This window comes from Erpetoichthys calabaricus, chromosome 5, assembly GCF_900747795.2.
Source record: "Erpetoichthys calabaricus chromosome 5, fErpCal1.3, whole genome shotgun sequence".
NCBI classification, from domain to species: Eukaryota; Metazoa; Chordata; class Cladistia; order Polypteriformes; family Polypteridae; genus Erpetoichthys; species Erpetoichthys calabaricus.
This window is the reverse complement of record NC_041398.2, coordinates 227,908,486-227,934,443: the sequence shown is the minus strand read 5'-3', so window position 1 is coordinate 227,934,443 and position 25,958 is coordinate 227,908,486. Positions and strand designations below refer to the sequence as shown.

General features: G+C 39.1%; 1 protein-coding gene across 1 annotated transcript in view; it reads right to left on the bottom strand.

Annotated features, from left to right (window-relative positions):
• Positions 1 to 25,958, bottom strand: part of LOC114652884 (cell division cycle protein 20 homolog B-like) — a 61,875-nt gene that overhangs the window by 15,890 nt on the left and 20,027 nt on the right. Inside the window, exons 3-6 of the mRNA XM_051928037.1 lie at positions 23,288 to 23,375; positions 18,587 to 18,700; positions 6,801 to 6,997; positions 3,042 to 3,136 (exon numbers count right to left, since the gene is read on the bottom strand). Of these exons, the coding sequence (XP_051783997.1) occupies positions 3,042 to 3,136; positions 6,801 to 6,997; positions 18,587 to 18,700; positions 23,288 to 23,375 (494 nt within the window). The remainder of the gene's footprint in view (positions 1 to 3,041; positions 3,137 to 6,800; positions 6,998 to 18,586; positions 18,701 to 23,287; positions 23,376 to 25,958) is intronic.

Sequence of the window (25,958 nt, the reverse complement as noted above, 5' to 3'; positions counted from 1 at the left end):
TCATGAAAGCCCGTTTCAGTCAATAAGTCTTAAAAAGAGCTGTAAAGATATTGACAATAAACTATGCAAACCCACCAAGACATGCAATCGTTTAAATCAAGGCGCGAGTCGAAAAACACCATCCGATACTATTAGTTAACGATTAACACATTTCTATATGTATTGTAAGCATACAATACAACTGATAATATGTTGCGCTTATTTATCTGGTGTACAGACATTTTTGCGCGTTTAACGGCTGAAATCTAACGTGGTTTGTGCCCTTCAGAATGAAAACAGTTAGCATTTACCTTTTTAATAAAAGGCGAGCTTTTAAGCCTGAGAAATCACCCCGTAAATGCACACGTTTTATTGCACATGTGTTAATATGTATGCTTACACAGTATTAAAAGACACTCAAAAATTAACGTCATTTACCTTTGTTCCCGCGTTTGATAAAAGGCGAGCTTTTAAACCTGAGAAATCACCCCGTAAATGCACAAGTTTAATTGCACATGTGTTAATATGTATGCTTACACAGTATTAAAAGACACTCAACAGTTAACGTCATTTACCTTCGTTCCCGCGTTTGACTCGTGCTGTAAATCTCTTCCTTGTTTTTTGTTCAAGTGATTACGTAGGAGGCGTGATGACGCGATACTTGACTCCGCCTCCTCCATTAGAGTATATGGACAAAAAACAGGTTCCAGTTATGACCATTACACGTAGAATTTCGAAATGAAACCTGCCTAACTTTTGTAAGTAAGCTGTAAGGAATGAGCCTGCCAAATTTCAGCCTTCCACCCACACGGGAAGTTGGAGAATTAGTGATGAGTGAGTGAGTGAGTGAGTGAGTGAGTGAGTCAGTCAGTCAGTCAGTCAGTCAGTCAGTCAGTCAGTCAGTCAGTGAGGGCTTTGCCTTTTATTAATTAGTATAGATATATATATATATAAAAGTCAATGTGTGTACAGTATGTACTGTATGTATGTTTCAGCATCACTTCCGAACGGCTGGAGCGATTTTCATGAAACTCGGTACAGATCTTTCTCGTTGGTCGACTAAAAATACTGTAGGGTGAAATCAGCCCTAACCCACCCCCTTCTGGGTAGGGTGGGAGTGATCTTGCGGTCTTGTATGCATGTTATCATCCAGTTGACACTCGGAAAGACCACCAGAGGGTGAACTGGAAGTGACTGACAGCATTCTTTATGTTTGAGCGCCACCAATTAAATAGAGGTGGCCGGTTCAACTGGATGATAACATACATACAAGACTGCAAGACAAGCACATTAGTGAGTCTTCATTGCTTGTTAATTTATTTTTATTTTTAAAGTTGCTTTTTTTTTTTAATTATATTTTTCTCAAACAATTTAAAAAAAAAAATTATTTTCCTCACGGCCAACGCTGGGTATTTCAGATAGTATATTATTGAATCCCAAACAGAACTATAAACATATTCCCTTTTAGACTAATCCTATACAAAAATTTGACAGACAATAAACAGATACTAATTAATATGACCCCACCCCTGAATACCCCTTTTAAATGCACTACCCAGAAAAACATTAAAGCAGAAAAAGGAAATGAGACAAATCAAAAAAAAGAAATTTGACTACTTACAGATAGCACAAGAATATTCACAGCACATGCATATATATATACATATAAATACAAATATAAGTCAAACATACACCTCATACGCATTCCCCAGTCCCTTTTAGATCGCACTTTTTTTAGCTTTGGATCTAACTAGGCTGAGTATTTTGCTGTTAAATCCAGCACACTGGTCAAATATACCACTGTCACATTTGCCCATTACAGATAAATGCCAAAGTCCGTCTCACCTCTGGGTGTAATGGCTTTAACGTCCCTTAATGGAAGATGCAAGCATCACAAATAAAAGGCAGCGCCGTGCGCACCAATGTCCTCCCCTGGTCAGCCAGCACTCGTTCTTGCGTGTGCCTGAACCAATCTAGATACAGAGCGTTTCATGCCTTACAGATTGCTCCCTTTCTAACCCTCTTTCCCAACTCCTACTCCTCTCCTTTTTTTGTAAAATGCGCACCTCTTTGTCTTTTTTCAGTCAGTAACTCCTTTTATGACACACATCAGCGCATTTATGCAAAGACCCACAGATATCCTTAAAATACTTAATTCCTAGGACATAGGAACAAGGTGCAGAAACAAAGCACATAAAATATGTAGTCACCATTACAGTGTGTCACAGATTCTTGAGGACGGTCTAGAGCTAAAATGGTTGGACAGAAAAATACCAAACTCAAAACTTAAACCTGTTATGAGGTGACCATGTGCTGATGATGTTCTGATTAGTTTTTGAGCGAAATCGTGCAAGAGAAAGAGGCACTCTAGAGGAACCCTCAAATACTGTAAATCTGAAATTAATTATGAATTCTTCTCGTCACTTGCTATCGTATTTACTTATTTTATGATCAGAAAGATCACCATCAGGGTGTTAAATAATTACTGAAATGTTACAGAATAGTTCAGGTAACTTGGTTCCTAGGGCACAAAGCCTACTGACGCTCATGTCTGAATTTTTGGTACTCTGCTATAAGGAGAAGAGATACCTGAAGTGTATGAGTCCAAGTTTAGTGTGTAGACATTGCTGCCATCTAGTGGAGCAAATAATCCACATGTGTCAGCATTAAAAACAGCTACACCTTTATGTCGATTTTTGTTGACACCTGCTTTGAAAGAGTTAAGGTAAAACAGTGTGTTTGGTAATCATCTCAACTTTGTTTAGATAAAGAAAATAAAATACCCTTTTTAGTGAAAGGAAAACTAGTTTGTCAATCAATTTCTTTTTTCAGTTTTTAGGCTTTGACTTTATGCTCTCTTAGTGATTACAGGTTTATTTAGCTATTTCATTTGGTTTGACAAAATTTTATCTTTTTAGTTTTAGAACCCTGCCACATTTTCCAATTCTTTTTCAAACCATCATGAAAGAAACTTTGCTGTTCAGTATTTAAATCCAGGTGTATCATTTTACTTTTGCATTTAATGGAGTAAACATTCTTGACAAAAAAAAAGAACATCCCACCTGCTAAGGATGTGGTTATTCCAGCTTAATGCCCCCACAACAGACGTGTGACCACACATGTTTCGAAGTCTTTTCCTTGTTTCGATATCCCATAGCTGCAAGAATGGAAAAAAGACGCATATTTGGAAAACAAAATCATGAGAAAATCATAATTAGGTGTTATCTCTAAAATTCATAGCACCTTACAAAGTGAACACCAGTATACTTATATTCTGAAGTGTTAGCCTTTCAAGGTGAAAATCGAATTATTCATAGTATCAGCCAAGACTTGATGTAAAGTTCCATATACTGCATTACATACAGCAGATTCAGAAAGTATTCAGATGCCTTCACTTTTTTCATATTTTATGTTGGAACATTATTCTAAAATCATTTAAATTCACCCCCACCCCCCATCAATCAGCACCCAATAGCTCAGAATGAAAAAGTGAAAATAGGATCATAGGAAAATACAAACTGAAAAATCACATGGACGCATGTAAAGAGACCCTTTGCTGTGACATCGGAAACTTAACTCAGCTGCATCCCATTCTGTTGATCATCACTGAGATGTTTCTACAACTTGTTTGGAGTCCACTTGTGGTGAGCTCAATTGATTGGACAGGATTATGAAGGCACACACCTCTCTATAGAAGGTCCAGCTGGTGACTAAATGTATCAGAGCAAAAACCAAGCCATGAGGTCAAAGGAATTGCCTTCAGAGCTTAAAAACAGGATTCTATCTATTTATGGAAGGCTATAAAAAAACCCTGCAGCACTGAAGGTTCTCAAGAGTACAGTTGCCTTCATAATTCTTAAATGGAAGAAGCTTGGAACAACTATGACTCTTCCTAGTGCTTGCTACCCAGCCTAACTAAGAAATCATGGGGAGAGGGTCATGGTAACAAAGGTAATCAAGAAGCCGATGGTCACCCTTGCTCAGGGATTGCAAAAAGGCACCTAAAGGAATCTCAGACTGTGAGAAACATGATTCTCTGGTCTGATGAAACCAAGATTAACGTCATATCCGGAGGAAACCTGGCACCACTTGTCATCTGTGCAACACCATTCAAATGGTCAAGCATGTATTGTGTTTTGGGGTTGTTGTCCAAAAGGACAATGACCCTAAGCACAAAAAAGACAACACAGAAGTGGCTTAGGGACAACTCTGGGAATATTCCTGAGTGACCTAGCCAGAGCCCAGACTTAAACTTGATTGAACATGTATGGAAAGACCTGAAAATAGCTGTCCACTGATGGTCTAAATCAAACCTGACAGAGTCTGAGAGGATATGAAGTGAAGAATGGCAGAAAATCCCCACATCCAACTATGTGAAGCTTGTCATGTCAAACCCAAAAAGACTCTAGGCTGGAATCGCTACTAAAGGGGCTTCAACTAAGTACTGAATAAAGGGTCTGAAGATTTGTGTCAATGGGATATGTCAGTTTTTTATTTGATATAAATTTCTAAAAAATTCTAAAATCATTTTCCCATTGTCATTCTGGGGTATTGAGTGTTGCTTGATGTGGGGAAAAAATCAATTGAAATGATGTTTAACACAAGGCAATAACATGACAAAATGTAAAGAAACTGAAGGAGTCTGAATACTCACTGAATCCACTGCAGAGCCATCTACTTGTGTTTAACATTAGGAAGTGACAAATGTAATGCATTAAATATTAAAAGCTCTATAAACAGTAAAAATAGTTTTTGAAGATGCAATTGTATAAATACTTGAGGAATGAATAAGGCAGCCTATGGCACTGCTGTGTCTGTTTGTCAGCCTGCTTGGATCATACGAGGCAGGCAGACTTTTAGAGACAGTGCTTGACTGTGAACCTCCACGTTGTCAGCTCATATTGCATCTCTTAAGTGACACTTAACCTGCCAGGGGACACTCAGATGCACTTTATGAGGATCATTTAAAAAGTATCATCTGAACAAATAAATGTAATCATAATGCTTGTCTGTGGCTTCCCTACACTGTAATCAAATCTGTCTTCTACAGTCATTTCTCCAGACTTCAGGCAGGTACCACGTGTTTAGCTCACACTACATATTTTTTGAGATTGTATGGAAACTATAAAACTTTGAGAGTGTCCATAATAGTTATAGTTTCCTTAATTTCAGAACTTGTGCAACGGTACTTTGACAACGTTTTTCTTAATTAATTAGACTAGGGGGCTTCGCTCGCCAACCTCTTCCACGCCAGCACTACACGCTGTTGTGAACAGGGGGGCTGAATGCACCCCAAGGCGATGCAGTTGCTCCTCCGAAACCCAACTTAAAAAGTGATACAATGGGAAACAAATACAGTTTTTTTTTTACATCCTCTTTGCTTGATCAGCTGCTGGTTTGCTGCTGCTGCCATTCTGCATGATCTGCATCTCGTGCAGCGCTTCGAACGTTTAAAAGCAGGTACAGCAGCTGTCCTTTTGTCTCACTGCCTTGTCTCTCTTCTCCCCGAGACATCCTCAAACAATATTCGATCTCTTTTCACCATTCTGTTATTTCACCATTCCATTATTTCACCGAGTAATATTTTCCATTTGTTTGCGCTAATTCGATCTTTACTGTCATTTTTTTGTGACTTTCGAATTTTCCTACTTCCATTATCTCTAGCCTGCTCTGCATGTGTATTGAACCTACATTTTTTAATTCTTTACAACATTCTACTTTGTCTTTTTCCGGCCCCGGGCGTGGTTAAATCTCTTGGCACAAAGTCTAGTCTCGCGGGACAGGCTGATTATTACTTTCCTTATTTTCAGAATTTGCACATAGATTATTTTTGTTCTTTTTGCATTCTTTCTCTCCAACGCTTTTGGGTCTCTTTTCGACATGCTGCACTTTCTTCTTCTAGCTTAGTCATTGACGTGTCATCTAGAATGTATAACATTTTTAAGAGCTCAGAGCACAGGAAGTGTGTCTGCCAAAAGCATTCCAACAACTTAGTTGACCATGGTCTTGTTTAAAAATGGTTGTAAGTAGGGAGTATGACGTGACTTGACCAAGTGTCTCTCTGTCTCTCTACAAAAGATCACATCTCATCGCAGGAAAAAAAGTCTCGTCTCGTCCCAAGATTTTTTTTATAATAGAGAGATACTGTTATGATTTCCAGCTTTGATAAATGTTCTGTGTAAATTCCTATGCAGTTTCTATTAATATAAATTTGGATTATAAAATTTTGTGACCAATGAAATCTATTCCAAAAAAGTTGATTATTTAATCACCTCCTATCATGACGTTGTTTTATTTCCAGTTTGCAGGACTCTGTTGTGTTGAGCTTCTCTTTCTGACATCTCCGTGGAGATCTTTCCCAGAATTCTCCAGGGTACATTTGTTTGTGATGTAAATTTTGTGATGATACAAAGATCACCCCAAGCACTTCTTGGGTATTCAATCTTCACAGATAAACCTTGTGTTGCTGCATCCAAAGATCTTAATTTAGTCTTTCCTGGTTTTGGGAATCCAAGTCATTGTTTTTGACTCTGAATTTTCTGATTGTGTTCTGGCTTTGTTGAAGATTTCCTTGTCTCCCAGTTTTGATCTTTTGACTGTTTTTTGACTTTTGATTCTCTTACTCATTTATAGTTTATTTTTCTTGTTTATTGTGAGACAGTATAGCTGTGACTACATACAGGAAAGATTCATGATTTTGACCTTTCTTTATTTTATAACGTAATGTTTTATCTCCCAAATTCTACTTAAAAATATCTCTACTTCCTCCTTCTTAAGACATTTCACGACCTCTTGATTTATTCATAAATATGCTCTGTTACCTGAACTTCACCGTCACTTGTCCCAACTGCAAGGCAGCTGCCATCTTTAATCCAAGCAATTGAGGAAGCATATTTAGAGTTTGAGTTCATGTGAATTTCACACATCAGCCTGCAATGTTCAGTACTCCATATACAAACAGAGGCGTCCAAGGCAATGGCAACAGAGTTTTGTGCATTCCAGTCTAGTAGATTTAGGTCTGTAAAAAAGAAGCAAAACAGAAGAAGTTTAAGAAGAAAGCCATATTGGCAAACTCTATGTCCAACATTTCTAAACAAGTCAAACATGTGTAAAAAATTAAATAACGAACACGTGTAAAGAGCACCACTTGGTTCGCTGATTAACTGAATCCTGTTTATCCAATTTCAGAATTGGGCACAAGTGAAGAACCAACATTCACTCATAACAGACTAATATAAAGTAGCCAATGAACATAACAAGCTTGTCTTTGGGGTGTAGGAGGAAAACCAGAGTATCTGGAAAACAACCATACTCAATCATACTCAATCATGACACAAGGAGAACATTGCAACTCTACTTAGATAGAAAGAGGGCTGATGTTCAAAACCAATGTCCTGGAGCAGAGAGGTAGCCGAGCTAACCATTGAACCACAGTGTAATCTCACATTTTGACCATCAGTTTTCCAATTTGCTTATCCAGGTCAGGGACATACAGATCCAGTGTCTTTGCAGGTAGCATTAGGCACAAGTAGGGAATCAGTGATGGACATGACGCCAGTCCATCATAGTGCTCACTCACTTGCACACCTGGAACAATATAGAGCTGTTATGTAAACTAATCCACATGGCCTTGAAATGTCAGAATTAAAAATTTAAGAAATGCAGTCTCCCAAGAAAAAAGAGTCAACTCTTTGTTACTAGACTAATCCAGCCTGTCACTGATGTGGACCCCCAAATACTTGTAGCCATGTGCCACCTCCACATTTACTCCTTCAGTATGGACTGGGCACAGAGGCTCTTGGGTGCGGTGAAACTCAATAAGCAGTTCCTTGGTTTTGTTGATGTTAAGTTGCAGACAATTCTCATTGTTCCAAGAAACAAAGTTCTCCACCTGACTCCATTGCTCTGCCTCCTCCCACTTTTACAGAAGAACCTAATTATATACAGTATATATAGTACTGTGACATTTGTGAATTCATGTTATTAGCAAATAACAAAATAACAATTTTGTTTTTCAAATTATGATAGATAGAGCCTCAGGCATGTCATGAAGGGAATCAGAGAAACATTAAAATAACATTTACTTAATTTAGTGTGTTTACTCTCTTAATGATTATTAGTTCAACAGAGTTAGAAATGTTTTGCTGCTGTTTTTTATTTGTACTCAGCATGATGCCTCTTGTTTCAATGTCCATCAATAGTCGGCTATCAGTGATGGATTCCACAGGCCCTGTTACCACTTTTCCATCATTGCAATGCCCTTTCACCACATTTGTTACTAAATGCACCAGGATTAGCTGGGAAGTCCAAGTGTGAATGCAGAAAAAATGAATCTTTAGTGACATGCTGTACTTCACGGTTTTGTGTTTTTGAATCACTTTCTCAACCAGCTGGATGTAGTCTCCTGCTCTGTGATCTGTGATAGCCAAGAAAATTCTCAACAACATTTGAGAATGCCTTCCATGTGATTTCCTCCAGTCTCACTAGTAGATCCTCAGACCACTTTTCACTGATGATGCGTCTGATTTGTGGGTCAGCAAAAATGTCTTCCTTAATCTTAGCAACAGCTTTGTGGAAACATCTATCTCAAATATAGAAATCCTTCACCTTCCTTTTTCATCAATTTCATGACATGTTTCATCATGATGTATGTATGAGGAATTGGCCAAAAATATCTTTTTGGGGCCAACAAGCGGTTTATTTGCCACATTTTTGTGCCCTGGAATAAAACGCTTATGGAGAGGCCGGTTGTAATGAGTCTCTTTAGCATGGCTGTCCCATTCACAGTACTAAGAATTGGAATTGCATTCCTAGTAACAGCACCACTATGTTTAGATCACCAGAGATGTTCTAGTTGAAGTTGTAGCACAGTATATTGTGGCAGGCCGCTGGGGTTGGTACCCAGCCGGGACGCCCGAGAGGACCGGAGGAAGGCTTGCGCCTCCTCCAGACCACGAGGGGGCAACCGCCCTGGTTGCGTTGGGGACCACGGGTGCAGGGCTTGGAAGCCCAACCCTGTAGGGGCCCGTGGGGCACCCCAGTGCCTAGAGAGCCCTGGACCTCAGCACTTCCACCACACCCGGAAGTGCTAGGGGGAAGAAGAATGGGGACACCCGGAGTCCTTCTGGGTGTACAGCCGGCACTTCCGCCACACAGGGGAGTGTCGGTGGAGGAGTGTCGGGAAGCACCGGGAGCTCATTCGGGTGTGCATAAAAGGGGCCGCCTCCCTTCAGACAGTGACTGGAGTAGGGTGGAGGTGGACAAGAGTCTGACTGGAGATGAGTGGAGGCAGCCTGAAGAGGAAAGGCACTGGAGAGAGAGGCCTGGACTCTGGGGGATCGGTGCTGGAGGCACTGGGTTTGTGCGATTTAATAACTTGTAAATATGTATAATAAACGTGTGTTGGGTGACAATATGATGTCCGTCTGTCCGTGTCCGGGCTGCTTCTCACAATATGTATATGTAAAACATGAAAGGAAATCACAAAAATAGGCAATTACAATAAAATGGTACATGATACCAAAAAGTACATGTGATTTGTGTGAGAATCAGGATAAAGCAACCAAAAATGTCTAGGAAGCAAATCTTCTATCTCCAGTGTAATTAACCATTACTTCATAATAACATCTTGCTATGGTGATTCCAATGTGCTTTGCAGTTGCTGAGATAAAGTATAGTATATAGCAAGGGTTCCCAAAGTGGTCGATATTGACCCCCTGGGGTCGATTTGAACTTTCTAGGGGTCGATAGTTTCAATGAAAAAATTTGGGGGTCAACGACAGCAAAAATAGACCCCCTTACTACTGCTATTTGTTTGTTACTTCAAAATATCTATGATTCCAATAGGTACCTAATTAAGAAGTAAAATCATTTAAAAAAAACACATTACATACCAAATTTGCGAACGAAAAGGTAAAATGTGTCATTAAAAGAGTCACACGTAAGAATGCATGAAAATACATGTAGCACAAACATGTCTGTTCATTGTCTTATCGAACATATCAAAGCAAGTGCGGATATGAAAAACCATTGCATGTAATTAGGGGGTCGACGGTTTTAAAAGTTTTTGGTAAAGGGGTCTGCGGCTGAAAAAAGTTTGGGAACCCTTGGTATATAGGATAGTACACTATGTAATACATAGAATAGTTATAGTATAGCTGAAATATTTATTTTTACAACTTGGAGCTTAGATATGCAGTAAATCAAAGGATAAAATCGCAGTAGCATTTTTAAGCTCACTGTCCAAAAAATAACATAGGTTGTAAGATGTTATACTAGAATGATACAAAATCTTACTACGAAAAACCAAACATGCTATCAACCCAAAACCCTAAATGATGGTTTCAGCAAATTTCAGAGTAAGTTTGTAAGATGACTATCGGTTAGCCTCTATCTCGCAGATCAGATGACTCATTTCCATCCATCTATTCATTTTCTACATTTGCTTCTTCTATCAAAAGATCACAAAGCAGAAACCAGCCCTGAGCTGAGAACCCATCTATTGGAAGGCAAAATCATACACATTCTTTAATTTAGGGCCAACAATACACCTAACACTCTTGAGACTAGGATGAGATAGGAAAATCTAAGTACCTTGAGGAAAGTTCTATGGTTATGGGGAGAACTTATAAAGTTCATAAAGACAGTGATTACAGTAGATTAGGCCAGAGCCTCTGTAGTTGTGATGCAGGAGTAATAACTATTGTGCCATCATGAGGCCCACTATGACAAGAATTGCATAGAAACAAAGTATGGAATTGCTACAAGGATTGATATGTTCAGTCATGCATTTATTTTCTGGACTTAATTATTTTCTGCCCCTATTTATTTATTTATACTCCGCATTCATTTCAGCCTTTATGTGCACACCTATGTCTATCCACTAGTCCTGGAGACCAACCAGGTATGAATTGTGAATTTGCCTTGGGGATTAATAAAGTATCTATCTATCTATCTATCTATCTATCTATCTATCTATCTATCTATCTATCTATCTATCTATCTATCTATCTATCTATCTATCTATCTATCTATCTATCTATCTATCTATCTATCTATCTATCTATCTATCTACCAAACTGCAAATTTTCAAAATAGTTCTTTGCCAGCTATCTCTACTTTACGCCTCCAGACTCAGGCTCCTGAATAATGTTGCAAGGGTCCAGGGTCCTCTGGTTGGAGCAGCCACAGAGTGGTCTGCAGCCTTCTCCAAATAAGAGCCAAAAAGTTTGGCATAACAAAACGTAACAAAAACTGAAAAACAGAGTTCTAAATCAGAATTCTTAAAAGCAAATAAACCACAAGGAGTCATGTGTATTTGGAAAATCAATCATTTGGACACTGCGAGCTGTGTGCAGCCATGTTTTATATTATGGTTGCTATAATGATATAAGCCACTTGATCTGTGTGTCACTTCCACAAGCTCAGTTTATAATTCTAGAAAGCACATTAGAGAAAGTTCACCCAGGATGCTGGAAGACTTTTCCTCCATTGCTAAATAGGGGTGGCTACCCCCCTGACGGTTGTTACTGAGTTGTCAGAGGTTTATTGTAAAACTCTGAGAGCAGGAATTCAGAAGTGGAAGGACACTGGGGAAGTATCCAAGTATAAATGGCATCAGGGAGACTCTGCACAAGAGTTGACCCAAAAAATACCCATAATGGTTGGTTTAGGGCTATTTGATCACTCTTGATCTTCCCCCTCTGTTTAACTAAAGAAGACCCCATAAGACACTCACCAGACTCACATGGTTGGCAAGGTATATGGTGGGTGGCCAAAAATCCCTCTAATTGTTAAAAAAAACTTTATTATACAACTTACAGCAATTCCCTTTAAGTCACCTTCAAGCTACTCGTCATGAGATGCAATGCACTTGTCCTAGAGCTTCTCTCAATCTTAGAAACATTTCCTGTACTCATCTATTGTGACCATGTCAGATTTCTTCCATTCAGTCACAGTGTTAATTCGGTGGGTATAAAGCAACAACCATATTGTTTTTGGTTAAGAACTCTTTGATGGACAGCGGGATATGTGAACGTGCATTGTCAAGGTACAAAATGCAGTTGTGATTGAGCAACTTCTTCAGTTTTATTTTCCTGAATCTTCCCATAGATACCTCAGCAATTTAATTTAGTGTCACTGATTAACAGTCTGTCCACATGGACAATCTATGATTAAGTCCATCAATGTCAAAGAATGTAATCATCTGCCATGGTGTTTTGGAGAAAAAAACAATTCTAAGTCACCTGTATGACTGTAGAATAAATGCCAAAAATACACATTAGATCAACTCAGAACAGTGCCACTCAGTAGACTGATTAGCCAAACTACAGGCTTACCTAGATGATAGGCATAATTGATAACTACATCCTACTCTTGTGCCATTGACCAGAAATTTATGGGTCCCCCTCTTGTATGTTACACATGGCTGTCTGCTACTCAATAGACTGCAAAGGTAATATGGATCTTCCAGTCACTTGAAGAAAACGTTGGAGTTTGAGATGACAGAGACTTTTGGTGCCACTTGGGGGAATTCTTAGAGGATGACCACTGAAGTTCTAGAGACCTAACTTGACCTCCAAAGTTATTTCTAAGGGCTTAGCCAGTAATAGTTCCCTGAGCAGAGCTTAAAAAAGTCCTTCCAGTTAGTCCAGAGCTGAACCTTGGGTCAGGAAATCAAAAGGAGAAAGGTTTGGCTGAGAGAAGAAAGGTGAGACAAGGACAGAAAGGGGTGTGGAAGGTCAGAGTAAAAAGGAATAAATGAAAGGAGGTACAGTACTTATAGATGGGCCTGTGTGTCAAGTACCTCAGCAGATAGACTGGCCTTCAAGACCTGATAGACTCAAAGAAAAGGTAGAGTTCTGTTTATTTTGTGCTTGTTGATCCTTTTCCTGATTCACTTTATTGTGTTCTTTACTGTGTTATTAAAGTCAACCTCAACTTTGGACTTTTTAGCGTTTATTCTGGGTTTGAGGGTGATGCAAAAAGCACCTCCATTATCCAGTGTGGTGGATGGCCGGCTAAATATTCCGGCCCTCACCCCCAGGCCGCCAGGTGGAGCTCTCCCGACAGCATGGAAGTTCCCCGAATTCCAGCAGGGCCTCATGGACTTTGTAGTTTGTATGCACAGCCCTGCTGGATACCATGGGGGCCACCAGGAGTCGCTGTAGGGAGGCTGTCAGACTGTTATGTGCCCTATAACCTGGAAGTACATCCTGGTCAAATGAACAGGAGAAATGACGTACTTCCAGGTTGAAGAAAAGGACTTTTACCCTGACCCGGAAGTAATAAGGACTTGTGGACTGTTGGGCAGGAACACCTCTGGGTCAGGGGGTATAAAAGGACTCTGGGAAAGCCCAGACACTGAGCTGAGCTGGGAGGTAGGGTGGTGAAGTGTCTGGGAGAGGAGGAGTGATTATTGTATTGAGAATATTGGTTATTGTATGAGTAGTGTGGAGTGGAGGGTGCTTTGTGCACAGTATTATTATTTAATAAATAATAATTGGTCTTTTACCTGGTGTTTGGCGTGGTACCTGAGGGTTCAAGAGGTCGATAAAAGCATCTACTGCGACACCAGATTGGTCTTAATGTAACTTGAATGCAAAGCACACAGTTTCTACTTGCGCCTTATGGGTGTTTTCTGCAGAGCCTATAAAAAGTATTCATCCCCTTGGATGTTTTCACATTTTATTGTTATACAACAGTGGATCACAGTCAATTTAATTGGGCTTTTTTGGCACTGATCAACAGAAAAAGACCCTTGTCAAATTGAAAACAGATCTCTACAAAGTAGTCTAAATTAGTTACAAATATAAAATGCAAAGTAATTGATCAAGTAAGTATACTATATGGACAAAGGTTTTGGGACCCACCTCTTAATTATTGAATTCAGGTGTTTCAATCAGCCCCATTACCACATGTGTATAAAATAAAGCACCTGGTCATGCAGTCTTCATTTACAAACATTTGTGAAACAAAATGGGTCGTTCTGAAGAGCTCAGTGACTTCAAGCATAGTCCTGTGTTAGGATGTCACCTGTGCAATAAGATGCTTTGTGAAATTTCATCCCTGCTGGATATTCCATGGTCAAATGTAAGTGGTATTATTGGAATGTGGAAGCATTTAGGAACAAAAGCAAGTCAGCCACAAAGTGGAAGACCACGTAAAGTCACAGAGTGGGGTCAACAACTGGTAAGGTGCATGGTGCATAATACCATTCATAAATACTGTATGTAGGTTCAGACTTACAGTAGATCCATCAGTAAGGACTCCTAAAGGTTCTTCAGCTAACTTGTTTGACTATTTACTTTTCCTTTGCGCAGCTTCATTTTTATGGTGCCTACTAGACCATCAGGACAGAACCACCTGGATTTATTTTAGTGGTTATTGGAATGCTGCTCTATATTGATTTTTGTGAAAATGGCAAGATGCAATAAACTGCAAGAGGAGACTCCTTCATGAAGGTGACTTTAAAGCACCTAGACATTCCTGCACATCGAGATGAGAAAACAGAAATGGAGTGTGGTATAAAGCGTTCGATGAAGCTGCTGTGGAGTAACTTAATTCTGAGAATGTTGATCATGCTAATTTTTTGACCCATGATGACATGACCACAGTGTATCTTTATCATCTCCAATGCTGCAACTGTGGCATTACTATTTTTATTGGGTTTCCTTGAGAAACTTTACTTATGGTTTAATGTTGCAAATCAGAGGAAGGCTGAATATCTCATTTTATGCTTAGGTTTTGTGCTTATCGGCAAATATGCTGCAGCAAAACCACACTTTTGCAAAACTGTTTAAAAAGCTGCTGTCGTTTTATGCAAGGAGGAAAGTGCCAATGATGAGAGTGTATTTTAAAGTTGGTACCAAGTGCTTTGAAAGAGCTTCATTAGGTCGCATGTTAAGCTGTCTACCTTAGTGGTCAGGTATGTTATATCACCACAGGTCATTTTAACAGTACTGGCAGTCATTTATAGGAAAACTGTAGTGCAACATTTATGGTAAAAGTGACACATCAACATTTGTATTCTTCATACATTCATCCTCTTTGATTTTTCAGAGCTTAAGCACGGCAGAGCTGCACAGTTAGCAGCATCAAGAGAAAAAGCGGGCACCATCTCATCAACATCACACTATACGCTCAAACTACACAAAGGCATTCATTAACCCAGAACACCTTCCTACTGTATATTTAAGGAAATTTAAAGAGTACACTGCGGTGGGCTGGCGCCCTACCCGGGGTTTGTTTCCTGCCTTGCACCCTGTGTTGGCTGGGATTGGCTCCAGCAGACCCCTGTGACCCTGCAGTTAGGATATAGCGGGTTGGATAATGGATGGATGGATTAAAGAGTACAACAATAGCCATGGGGTTACAGAGCAAACCTAAAAAATTCACACAGACTACAGCCAACTATAATTAAATCCATCATGCACTGGATACTGTTGTTAATCATCTGATATTTAAGCTTTTCCCACATACAAATGGAAATATGGTGTGCCTGTGGTCACAGTGGTAAACGTTTCAACACTGAAAAGTGTGAAGTTCTTTACAGTGGCTGGAGTGCCAATCCTGCCACAAATAATAGTAATAAGACATTCAATTTGTCAGTAAATATTTGTATCACATTACTTTACATCAGAAACCTCAGAATAACCATCAAGACATCCCAGAACTCCCCAGGAAAGCAAATAAAAATGAATAAAAAATACCAATCCTAATTATCTTTTATCTCTAATTCTCTGTCTGTTTGATTTTGATTACTCATATCCCTTTATCTCATCCCATTTATCTTTTTCCAGGTCTCTCTTCTTTCTCTCTCTCTCCCTTAAAAATCTCCAGCAGAAGATATTTTTTTCTGGGGACAATAGTAGCCACAGCCTCGCTTTGTTGATTTGACCTTGAAATTCCCCACATCTCAATCTGACCGAGCATCTGTGGGCAGTGCTAGAAAAACAAGTTTGAATCATGAAAACCACACCTTGCAACTTACAGGACTGCTGCTAAAGTCTTGGTGCCAGATATCACAGGACACCTTCAGAGGTCTTGTGGAGTCCATGCATCAAAGGATAATAGCTGTTTTAGTGGCATGAGGGGGTACTACACAATACTAGGCAGGTGCTTTTAATGTTGTGGCTGATCGGTATATACCTACAATGATATATTTCTTTGTGTTATTCATTTCTTACTTCTGCTCAATTTAATTATTCACTATGTTGTTAATTTCATATCTGTTATTGCTTTTAGGTGAGAATTGCCTCCTTGGGATTCTCATCATGTGGGTGTTATTAGCCTTAGGGAGTTTGTCCTGTAAATCATGACAGAATGATGCATGTGATGAACCTTCATCAAATTCAGGGCTGATTTTTACCTTGCTCCTGATGATACCTGAAAAGTCTGCTTGACCATATAAATGGGATTAAACATGTTCAGCCAATAGATGGTGCCAAGAAGTGTCAGGTCAGGTCCTGAATGGCAGGCAGCAAGGACCTCTATTGAAAAAAAACAGAACCTATCGAGGCAAACTGAAAGGATGTTATAATAGGAAGACTATCATTAGTTAATGGCAGATAATTTATTTATAATACACCAGAAGTGGTGGAACAGAACTGGGAGAATGTCTTTTGGAGATGAAGTATAATTATGTTGTTGTCTCTAAGTTTGGTAATTGGCAGTAAGGAGCCTCTTTAAATTATGCATGGCCTCCTGTTTCCTAATATTGTGCCAGAGCCAAGACTGGTGGCCTCTAGAGGGAGACAGAGTTCTACAGGGAACAGCCTCAGGTGACACTTAAAATCTCCTCCTGGTTGAACCACCAGTGAACCTGAGAATGAGAGGTCAGGATGACAAAGATTCAACTGGATTAATGGAGAGAGTTTCCAGAGATGAAGGAAAGGTAAAGAAGAAGTGCTTAAATGATGGTGCTTTGTTGGAAAGTAGGCAAGCTATTCCACTACATGAATAAAGGATACGCCTTTAGGAAAGACCTGAGAAACATCAAGATTGTTTTATTTTTGTTTTGTGTTTCTGCCATTCTTTCCCTGTATCCTATCCCTTGTGTTTATTTCAAGTTAAATACTGTACCTTTTGTATATATTCTAGTCTTTATGATGTAATTCACATTTTGGGTATAGCTCAGGGGTGTCTCCCGCCTTACACATAATCCATTAATCTGTGTGTGTTACTTGTCATTGACATTTTTGTAAGGTAATTGCAAGCTGTGACAATTTAATTCCTGGAATGAACTTGTAGAAAAAGTGTCTATTATCTGTTCAGTAGCGCCTACTGTCACAATTGAAGTAATCTCCTTCCACTGCTATGCATTTAGCTAGATGACATTGCTATTGCTGGAAAGATACCTGGAAATCTGTGTCTGGAGTGTCATGTTACTCTGGATGCCAGACATGTCTGAAAATCATAGTCCTTTCCTGGCTGGTTTTATTTTTGGGAAATGCAGAAATCACAAGTGGCCGAGTCTGGTGAATAGGATGGATGATCCAATTTGATAATTGATTTCTTATAGCAATAAAAATTAATTCCATTTACACAGTGCTTTTATAACTTACTCAAAATTTCTTAGCAAGGAAGTTAATGAACACTAAGCACATCATGGCCTGGGGTATTTTCATGATGGATGTCAGGCATCATTTCAGGTCTTTTCCTTCGAGCAAAATTCCCAAGCCTATCCAGTGCTTCTAAATTGCATTCTTGGTTGACTGTTTGTCTCTGTTTAATGAATTTTTGATGGACTTGTGATCAAACAAAATACACGATTTTTACCCACACACTTGACACTACATGACCATTCTGAGATTTAAATTGCACAGCCTTGTATTTAGATGCAAATATGGAAGGAAATTCCTAACAAGATAGATAGATAGATAGATAGATAGATAGATAGATAGATAGATAGATAGATAGATAGATAGATAGATAGATAGATAGATAGATAGATAGATAGATAGATAGATAGATAGATAGATAGATAGATAGATAGATAGATAGATAGATAGATAGATAGATAGATAGATACTTTATTAATCCCAGGGGGAAATTCACATATTCCAGCAGCAGCATACTGATAAAGAACAATATTAAATTAAAGAGTGATAACAATGCCGATAACTATGTAGGTATACAGACAGACAATAACTTTGTATAATTTTAACGTTTACCCCCCACCCCCAGGTGGAATTGAAGAGTCGCATAGTGTGGGGGAGGAACAATCTCCTTAGTCTGTCAGTGGAGCAGGACGGTGACAGCAGTCTGTCGATGAAGCTGCCTCTCTGTCTGGAGATGACGCTGTTTAGTGGATGCAGTGCAGAAAGTGATGCCTTACAAGAAATAAAGATCATAAATAGTGTATTTGGTACTAAATGCTATTCTCACATCACTTTGATCCATCCAAGGAGGTGAGATGAGAACATTTAGCGTGCTAAATTCCTCTCTCAAGTTAATTACACTCTGACTTCTATTACACACCCTATAGAACCCGGTGATGGCTAAGCTACATTTCTAAAGGGATACCAGGAAGCTGTGTTTTAGGCACAGGAAATTAGTTATTAATATTAGAAAGTTCGTATAACTCACAAGTGAACATGACACTTACAATAGTCATCCTTTAGTCCCGTAATATTCAGTTTCATGACAAGTTCTGGAGGACGCACCCTGGAGTTGATATCAGCACATTTAATTAGAGGCAGTTCATGCGGACTCTGTGAATCTAAATATCAAAGAGAGAAAAAAAAAGTGTAAAATTCCTCATCTCCTTTTATTAATCAGTCACCTAATCATCATAATGACATTTCTTAATCCAGCTGTCAGATTTTCCATTGGTTCCAATAACATGTCTTCACAAAGTATATGCTTCAGTCCATTAGGCAAGTTCTTCCCATATCTGCACTGATTTCCTCCATGGTATTTTGTTTTTTTACACATCCCAGACATAAAACAAATTTGGTAACATTTTAGATTAAAATCTGCCCATAATGTATCCATTAATCACATACTTGTATGTAACAAAACCTTACAAACGCTTACACATCATGAAAAAAGTGTATATTTCAATCTGGGCAATGCAGCATACTGAAATAACTTAATTTTAGGGTGTTGATTCATGGAACCTAATCAGAATTGGCTGCTGTTAAGAGTGGTGTTCCACAGAGGTCAGTGCTAGGGCCGCTTCTATTTTCAATACTTCTAACTGATTTCGATAGAAATATAAGTAACAAACTAGTTAAGTTTGCAGATGATACCAAGATAGGAGGATTGGCAGATAATTTGAAATCCATTAAATCATTACAGAGGGACTTGGATAGCATACAGGATTGGGCAGATTTGTGGCAGATGAAATTTAATGTCTGTAAATGTAAAGTATTACACATAGGAATTAAAATGTTAGGTTTGAGTACACAATGGGAGGTCTGAAAATCGAGAGTACACCTTATGAGAAGGATATAGGAGTTGTAGTGAACTCTACACTATCCACTATCATGCTATCAGTGTTCAGAAGCCATTAAGAAGGTAAACTGAATATTACGTTATATAGCACCCTGATGTGTGGAGTACAAGTCGAAGCAGGTTATGCTGAAGCTTTACAATACACTGGTGAGGCCTCATCTGGAGTACTGTGTGCAGTTTTGGTCTCTAGACTACAAAAAAGAACATAGCAGTGCGAGAAAAGGTCCTGAGAAGAGTGACTAGGCTGATTCAGTGGCTACAGAGGTTGAATTATAAAAAAAGATTAAAAGAGCTGAACATTTACAGTTTAAGCAAAAGAAGATTAAGAGGAGACATGACTGAAGTGTTTAAAATTATGAAGGGAATTAGTCCAGTGGATCGAGAATGTTATTTTAAAATGAGCTCATCAAGAGCACATGGACACAGTTGGAAACTTGTTACGGGTAAATTTCGTGCAAACATTAGGAAGTTTTCCTTTACACAGAAAAACATAGACACTTGGAATAAGCTACCAAGTAGTGCAATAGACAGTAAGACTTTAGGGACTTTCAAAACTAGACTTGATGTTTTTTTAGAAGAATTAAGTGGATAGGACTGGTGAGCTTTGTTGGGCTGAATGGCCTGTTCTCATCTAGATTGTTCTAATGTTCTAATTTTGGGAGCTGCTGTGCCTTCAAAGAGTATTCAGACCCCTTCAATTTCTAAAAAAAATGAGTTATGTTGCAGCTTAGCACTAGAAGCGTTTACATTATTTTTTTCCCTCATCAAACAGCACTCAATACCTCAGAATGAAAAAACGAAAATGATCTTAAGAATTTTTGCAAATGCAATAAAACGGAAACTTCCCACTGATACCACACATTCAAATCTTCTGCTATGACTCCTGATGTTTTGACATCTTGTTTGGAGTCGTGTGGTCAATTCAATTGATTGGACTGATCAGGAAAAGCACACACCCATTTACAGAAGGTCCCACAGGTGACAATAATATGTATCAGAGCACAAACCAAGCCATGAGGTCGAAGGAATGGCCTGTAGAGCTTAGAGACAAGATTTTGTCATGACACAATGCTCTGGGGAAGGCTACAAAGAACTTGTGCAGCATTGAAAATTTACAAGAGCACAGTGCCCTCCATAATCCTTTAAATGGAATCAATTTGGAAAAACTATGACTCTTCCTAGGACTGATTGCCCAGCTAAACTGAGCAATCAAGGGGTGAATGACAATGGCTTGAGAGATGACCAAGAACCTGATAGTGAACTCCGGAGAATCTTTGTCAAGATGGGAGAAACTTGCAGAAGGACAACCATCACTTCAACACTGCACTCATCTGGATTTTATGGCAGAGTGACCAGATGACACATGAAAGCTTGCCTAAAGTTTGCAAAGGGGCACCTAAAGGGCTCTCGAACCATGAGAAATAAAATTCTCTGGTCTGGTGAAACAAAGATTAAAGTATCTGGCCTTAATACTATGCGTCACATTTGGAGGAAACCGGACACTGCTCATCCCCTGCACAATATTCTTCCAATGGTGCATCATTGTCTTGGCAGCATCATGCAGTGTGTGGTTTCAGAACCAGGAGACTAGACAGGGTTGAGGGAAAGGGGAATGAAGCAAACTACAGAGATATCCTTAATGAAGAACTGCTCCAGAGCACTCTGGACTTTAGACTGGGCCAAACATTTACCTTCCAATAGGACAATGACCCCAATCACAAAGCAAAGGCAACTTTGGAGTGGCTTAGGGTCGGACTTAAACCTGATCAAACTATTTTACATTTTTTAAAATCCTGTTTTTTTCTGTCATTCTGGGGTACTTGGTGTTGCTCGATGTGCAGAAAAAATGAATTTAAATGATTTTAGAAAATGGCTGCAACATGACAAAATGTGTAAAAAGTGAATAATATGTACTCATAGTGATGGACCTACAAAACTAGTCTTTGAGAAGACATTGCTTTTATATAAAAGTGCTTTTTATAAAGATGGGGAGCCGGAAGCTAAGCATGTCTTGCCCAAGCCAATACTTGGATAGGAGACCATCTAGGAAAAGACAGGTTACTGCTGGAAAAGGTGTTGATGAAACCATCAGGGCATGCTTACCTTGTGGTCTGTAGTTAAATCCCAAAGCCCCAGTGCAGTGACATGGACACTGTGCTTTAAAAATTGGTGCCATCCCTTGGATGAGACATAAAACCAAGTCCTGACACTCTGTGGTCATAAAAGATCCTTGGGTATCTTTTGAAAAAGAGTAGAGTGTTTCCCAATGTCCTGGCTAAATTGCCCACCATGGCCTGATTATTGTGACCCCTTATCATCCTCTGTCTCTCATTGGCTAACTATCTCTTTCATCCCTTCACCACAGATTAGCTAATGTGTGGTGAGCATACTGGCACAAGAATGGCTGCCGTCACATCATCCAGGTGAATGCTGCACATGGTGGTGGCTGAAGTGTTACCCCACTATCTATGTAAAGTGCTTTAGAAAAGCGCTATATAAAACTCATTAAAATTATGTTGCTCAGTTCTCTTATCATTTAAACCGCACAAAGTTACCTGTCATACCTCCTTTTCAACTGCAGATTCTTCTTTCTGCTAAATAAATTGTTGTTAAGTATTATAGCCAGGGTTAGACATTGCGTCTCACCTGTGGGTCATTCTATACATACATTCTTCTAGAATTAGGTGCTGCTATAAAGATCACAGGACTATCCTCAGAAAACAATTGGTGTATTTACACTACTAATTTAATTTTAACGATCAAGAACCAATAACTTTGCAAAGTCAGTATCCAAAATGTAGCAGGAATGAGGACATCTTGGGGTTCTCTACTATTATTCTATACCCGGCCACATTATCGACTACCATTTTGGTCACTGAGACACCAGACCACCATGAGCTTGTCTCTGTGGTGCTTTTAACAACACCATTTGAGTCTGATGCTTCTTTACATCTTTCCTAAAGAAAGGGTCCGAGTTGCCTCAAACGCTTGCATATTGTAATCTTTTTAGTTAGCCAATAAAAGGTGTCATTTTACTTGACTTCTCACTAGACTGGGAAAATAAATCCATTTGAGCGCTTTAACAACTTTGAGTTTTCACAATGGAAGCTCCCATCTCAGACAAGAGAATAATTATTGTAATTGAAAATACAGTTGGCTACCTTGTAGGTGCTTACAAGACTGCAATACCCACCTATTATATTTTGTTCTCTCAAGTGCCTTCTCTTCACTTCTGAAGAAGACGCCGTTCATGACGGACATGAAAAAGATGGGCATTTACTTTAAACACCCTGTTTAACATGGTAAACTGAAAAAAATGTTTAAGCAATCTATTGAAGCTTATCACTCTCATGAATTTGCAGAGTGATACAAAACTTATAAACCACAGTTGGTAGCAGGGTGATAAAAATTTTACAAAGCAAGCAGAAGCAGTCCTAAGAAGAAACCATTGCTGGTTTCTTTCTTCTTAATGGTGGTCACCTTTTTCACCTTCTATAGCTGGTTTATTGAAACAGAAAATACTCCGATTTCTCCAAACCTGTCAGAACTGCTGCTTGTAACAGTTATGAAGTAGATGATCATGTCTGCTTTGTCAATTATTCACTCTGAGGTTTAACCGAAAACAAGTTATCAGGTAACATCTCATCTTGACATGACTATGCTGTCGGATTGAATGGCGTGCTTTTGTCAAAGCTGTCCTCTGGTTAGTTGATTAGCCCAAATCATAAACTTGTACCAGTTTAAATTAGTTTAACTTGGGAATCTCCTTTATGTCTTTGAGATAAACTGTTACATCTGAGAATTAAACCCTAGCCATTTACTGAGATATGTCACTGTCATGATGCATTACCTCTACACAGGTAGGGTGAGCTCCTCTCAGTTTCAACATATATTATGTTGTCTTCTTTTCTTGCAAAGTTTGTTTTGGGTGAGCTGTCCTAAAAAAAAGAAGGAAAAAAAAATATTTTTTTTTTAATCAAATTACCTCTTTTACAGTTTCTGTAAAAGTTTTTCACCCACTTGGAAATGTTATTTTTTACAGATTATTGAATCACAGTGGAATAAATTTGGCTCTTTTGACACTGATCAACCGGAAAAGACTCTTTAATGTCAAAGTGAAAACAGAGCTCTGCAAAGTGATCTAAATGAATTACTGATACAAAATTGTTGATCACATAACTGTTCATCTCCCTCAAGTTAATATTTAGTAGACACGCCTATGGCAGCCATGCCAGCCTTGAGTCTATGTGCTCAGGTGTCTTTCTCTTTCGGTTTTGCACATGTGGATACTGCAGTGTTTCCCCACTTATTCTTTTCAAAACTGCTCAAGCTCTGTCAGATTGCATGGGGATTGCGAAAGAACAGCCTTTGTCAAGTCCAGCCATAGATTGTCAATTGCATTGAGATCTGGACTGTGACCCAGATACTCCAGAACATTGACATTGCTGTTTTTAAGACATTCCTGTGTAGCTTTGACTTTCTGCTTGGGCTCATTGTCTTGCTGGAAATCAAACCTTCTCCCAAGCTTCTTGTTTCTTGCAGACTGCTTCAGGTTCAGCTTGTATTTTGCTGCATTTATTTTACCCTTTACATTCATAACACTTCCAAAGCCTACGTCAGAAGAGCACCCCCATGATCCTGCCACCACTATGTGTAATGGTGTGGTTTTGACAATTTACAGCAGTGGCAGTAGAAGCCCATTTGGAGCCCTAGGTGGGGATGATGGAGGTTTCCCTTTATGGTCCATAGCAGGTAGTTGGTATTATTAAACTTTGATGGCCTGTAGGCGTTGTCCCCCTTGGTGTCCAGAGCACAAGCTCCATAACTTTCATAAATGGCACCCATCAGATGACATCACCTTAGGCAGCCACCTATGTCGCCCACTCTGATGTGCAGTATTCAAACATGGCATTTAGTCTGATGACCAAAAACCTAAATTGTTGTTTCATCAGGCCATACAGCATTCTTTCAGCTGACACCCAAGTGCTTTGCAGCAAACTGTAGCTGGGATGTCATGCTCACTTTTTTAACAGTGGCTTTCTCCTCGTCACTCTACCATAAAGCCATAAGCTGATAAAGCACTCAGGCAACAGTTGCTGTCTGTGTTATCTCTCCAATCTCAGACACTGCAGTCTGCAACTCCTTCAGCGTTCTCTGAGGTCTCACGGATCTTCTCCTTGCACACTCTCTTAGTTCTTGTGAATGGCCTGCTCTTGGCAGATTTACAGTTGTGCCATACTCCACATTCCATATTCAGTGACTTGGAAATGTTCTCTGGTCTTATGCTATTCAATCACCTTTTTATAGAGTTGCTTGCAGTGTTCTTGCATCTTCATTGTGTAGGTTAGGCTATAGTACTGGCTCACCAGAAGTTGGATCTTCTAGATAAGGTGCATTTATACCACAATCAATTAAAACCCAAGACAGGTTGCCTCCATTGAACTAATTCTGTGTCTTCTAAAACCAGTTGGCTGCACCAGTGATGGTTTAGGTGTGTCATATTAAAGGGGGTGAATACTTATTTAATGCTTTATGTTTTTAATTAATTTAGACAAACTTTACAGAGATCTGTTTTTACTTTGACATTAAAATGTCTTGTCTGTTGATCAGTGTTGAAAAAGCCAAATTTAATCCGCTGTGATCCAACGTTGTATGGCAATAACATTTAAAACCTTCCAAGAGTGTGGATATTTTTAGAAGTACTGTATATGGCATCAACACATTGGGGGATGAGCAACCAACCAATATTATGAGCTGGCATTCCATCCATCCATTGTCAAAAAAAATGACAAGCCCGCCAAAGTCATTTGTAGAATTCTAACTTGTATGGCAAGAGCAAGTGGTTCTAAGGATAGCAAGCTACCTAAAAGAGCCATAGGCACTTGTCCTTTTTGCTACAATAGGAAATACTTTTGAAAAGACTTTATGTGTGGACTTTTTACATACGGGCCAATATGCCCAATGTATTTTTATTGACATTTATAACTAAGACATTTAAGTTTTTTATTTAGTCATGTCTATACAAAATGGAACACAGAACACATGGACAGAGTAAATTTACATTAAACACAGAACATTTACATAATTCTTTTGTGTCATTTTCTAACCCGCTTAATCCAAATCAGGGTCACAGGGTGTGCAGGAGGCTATCCTGGCTAGCATGGGGCGCTAGTTAGAAACATATCCTGGACAGGGTGCCAGCCCATCACAGCATTTACATAATTAAAAAATACATAAATAATTGAAACTTTGATATGTACTTAAAACAATTGACATACACATTGCCTAAACATTTGTCCTGTTCTCATTAAGCAAGTCTCTGCGTTCCTTATTCTTTGCTGTCTGTAAGACTGTTTTATAAAAGAGTCAATGGCACTGGGGAGAAAAAACTCCTGAGAGCAAATTGTGTGGGACAAACAAATATGACATTCTGAGATCAATCCAATGAATGCACTTCAGGGCCACAGGGTGTTAAAGCTTATCCTGGCAGCATCAAGAGCAAGGTGGGAGAGCCGATCCGC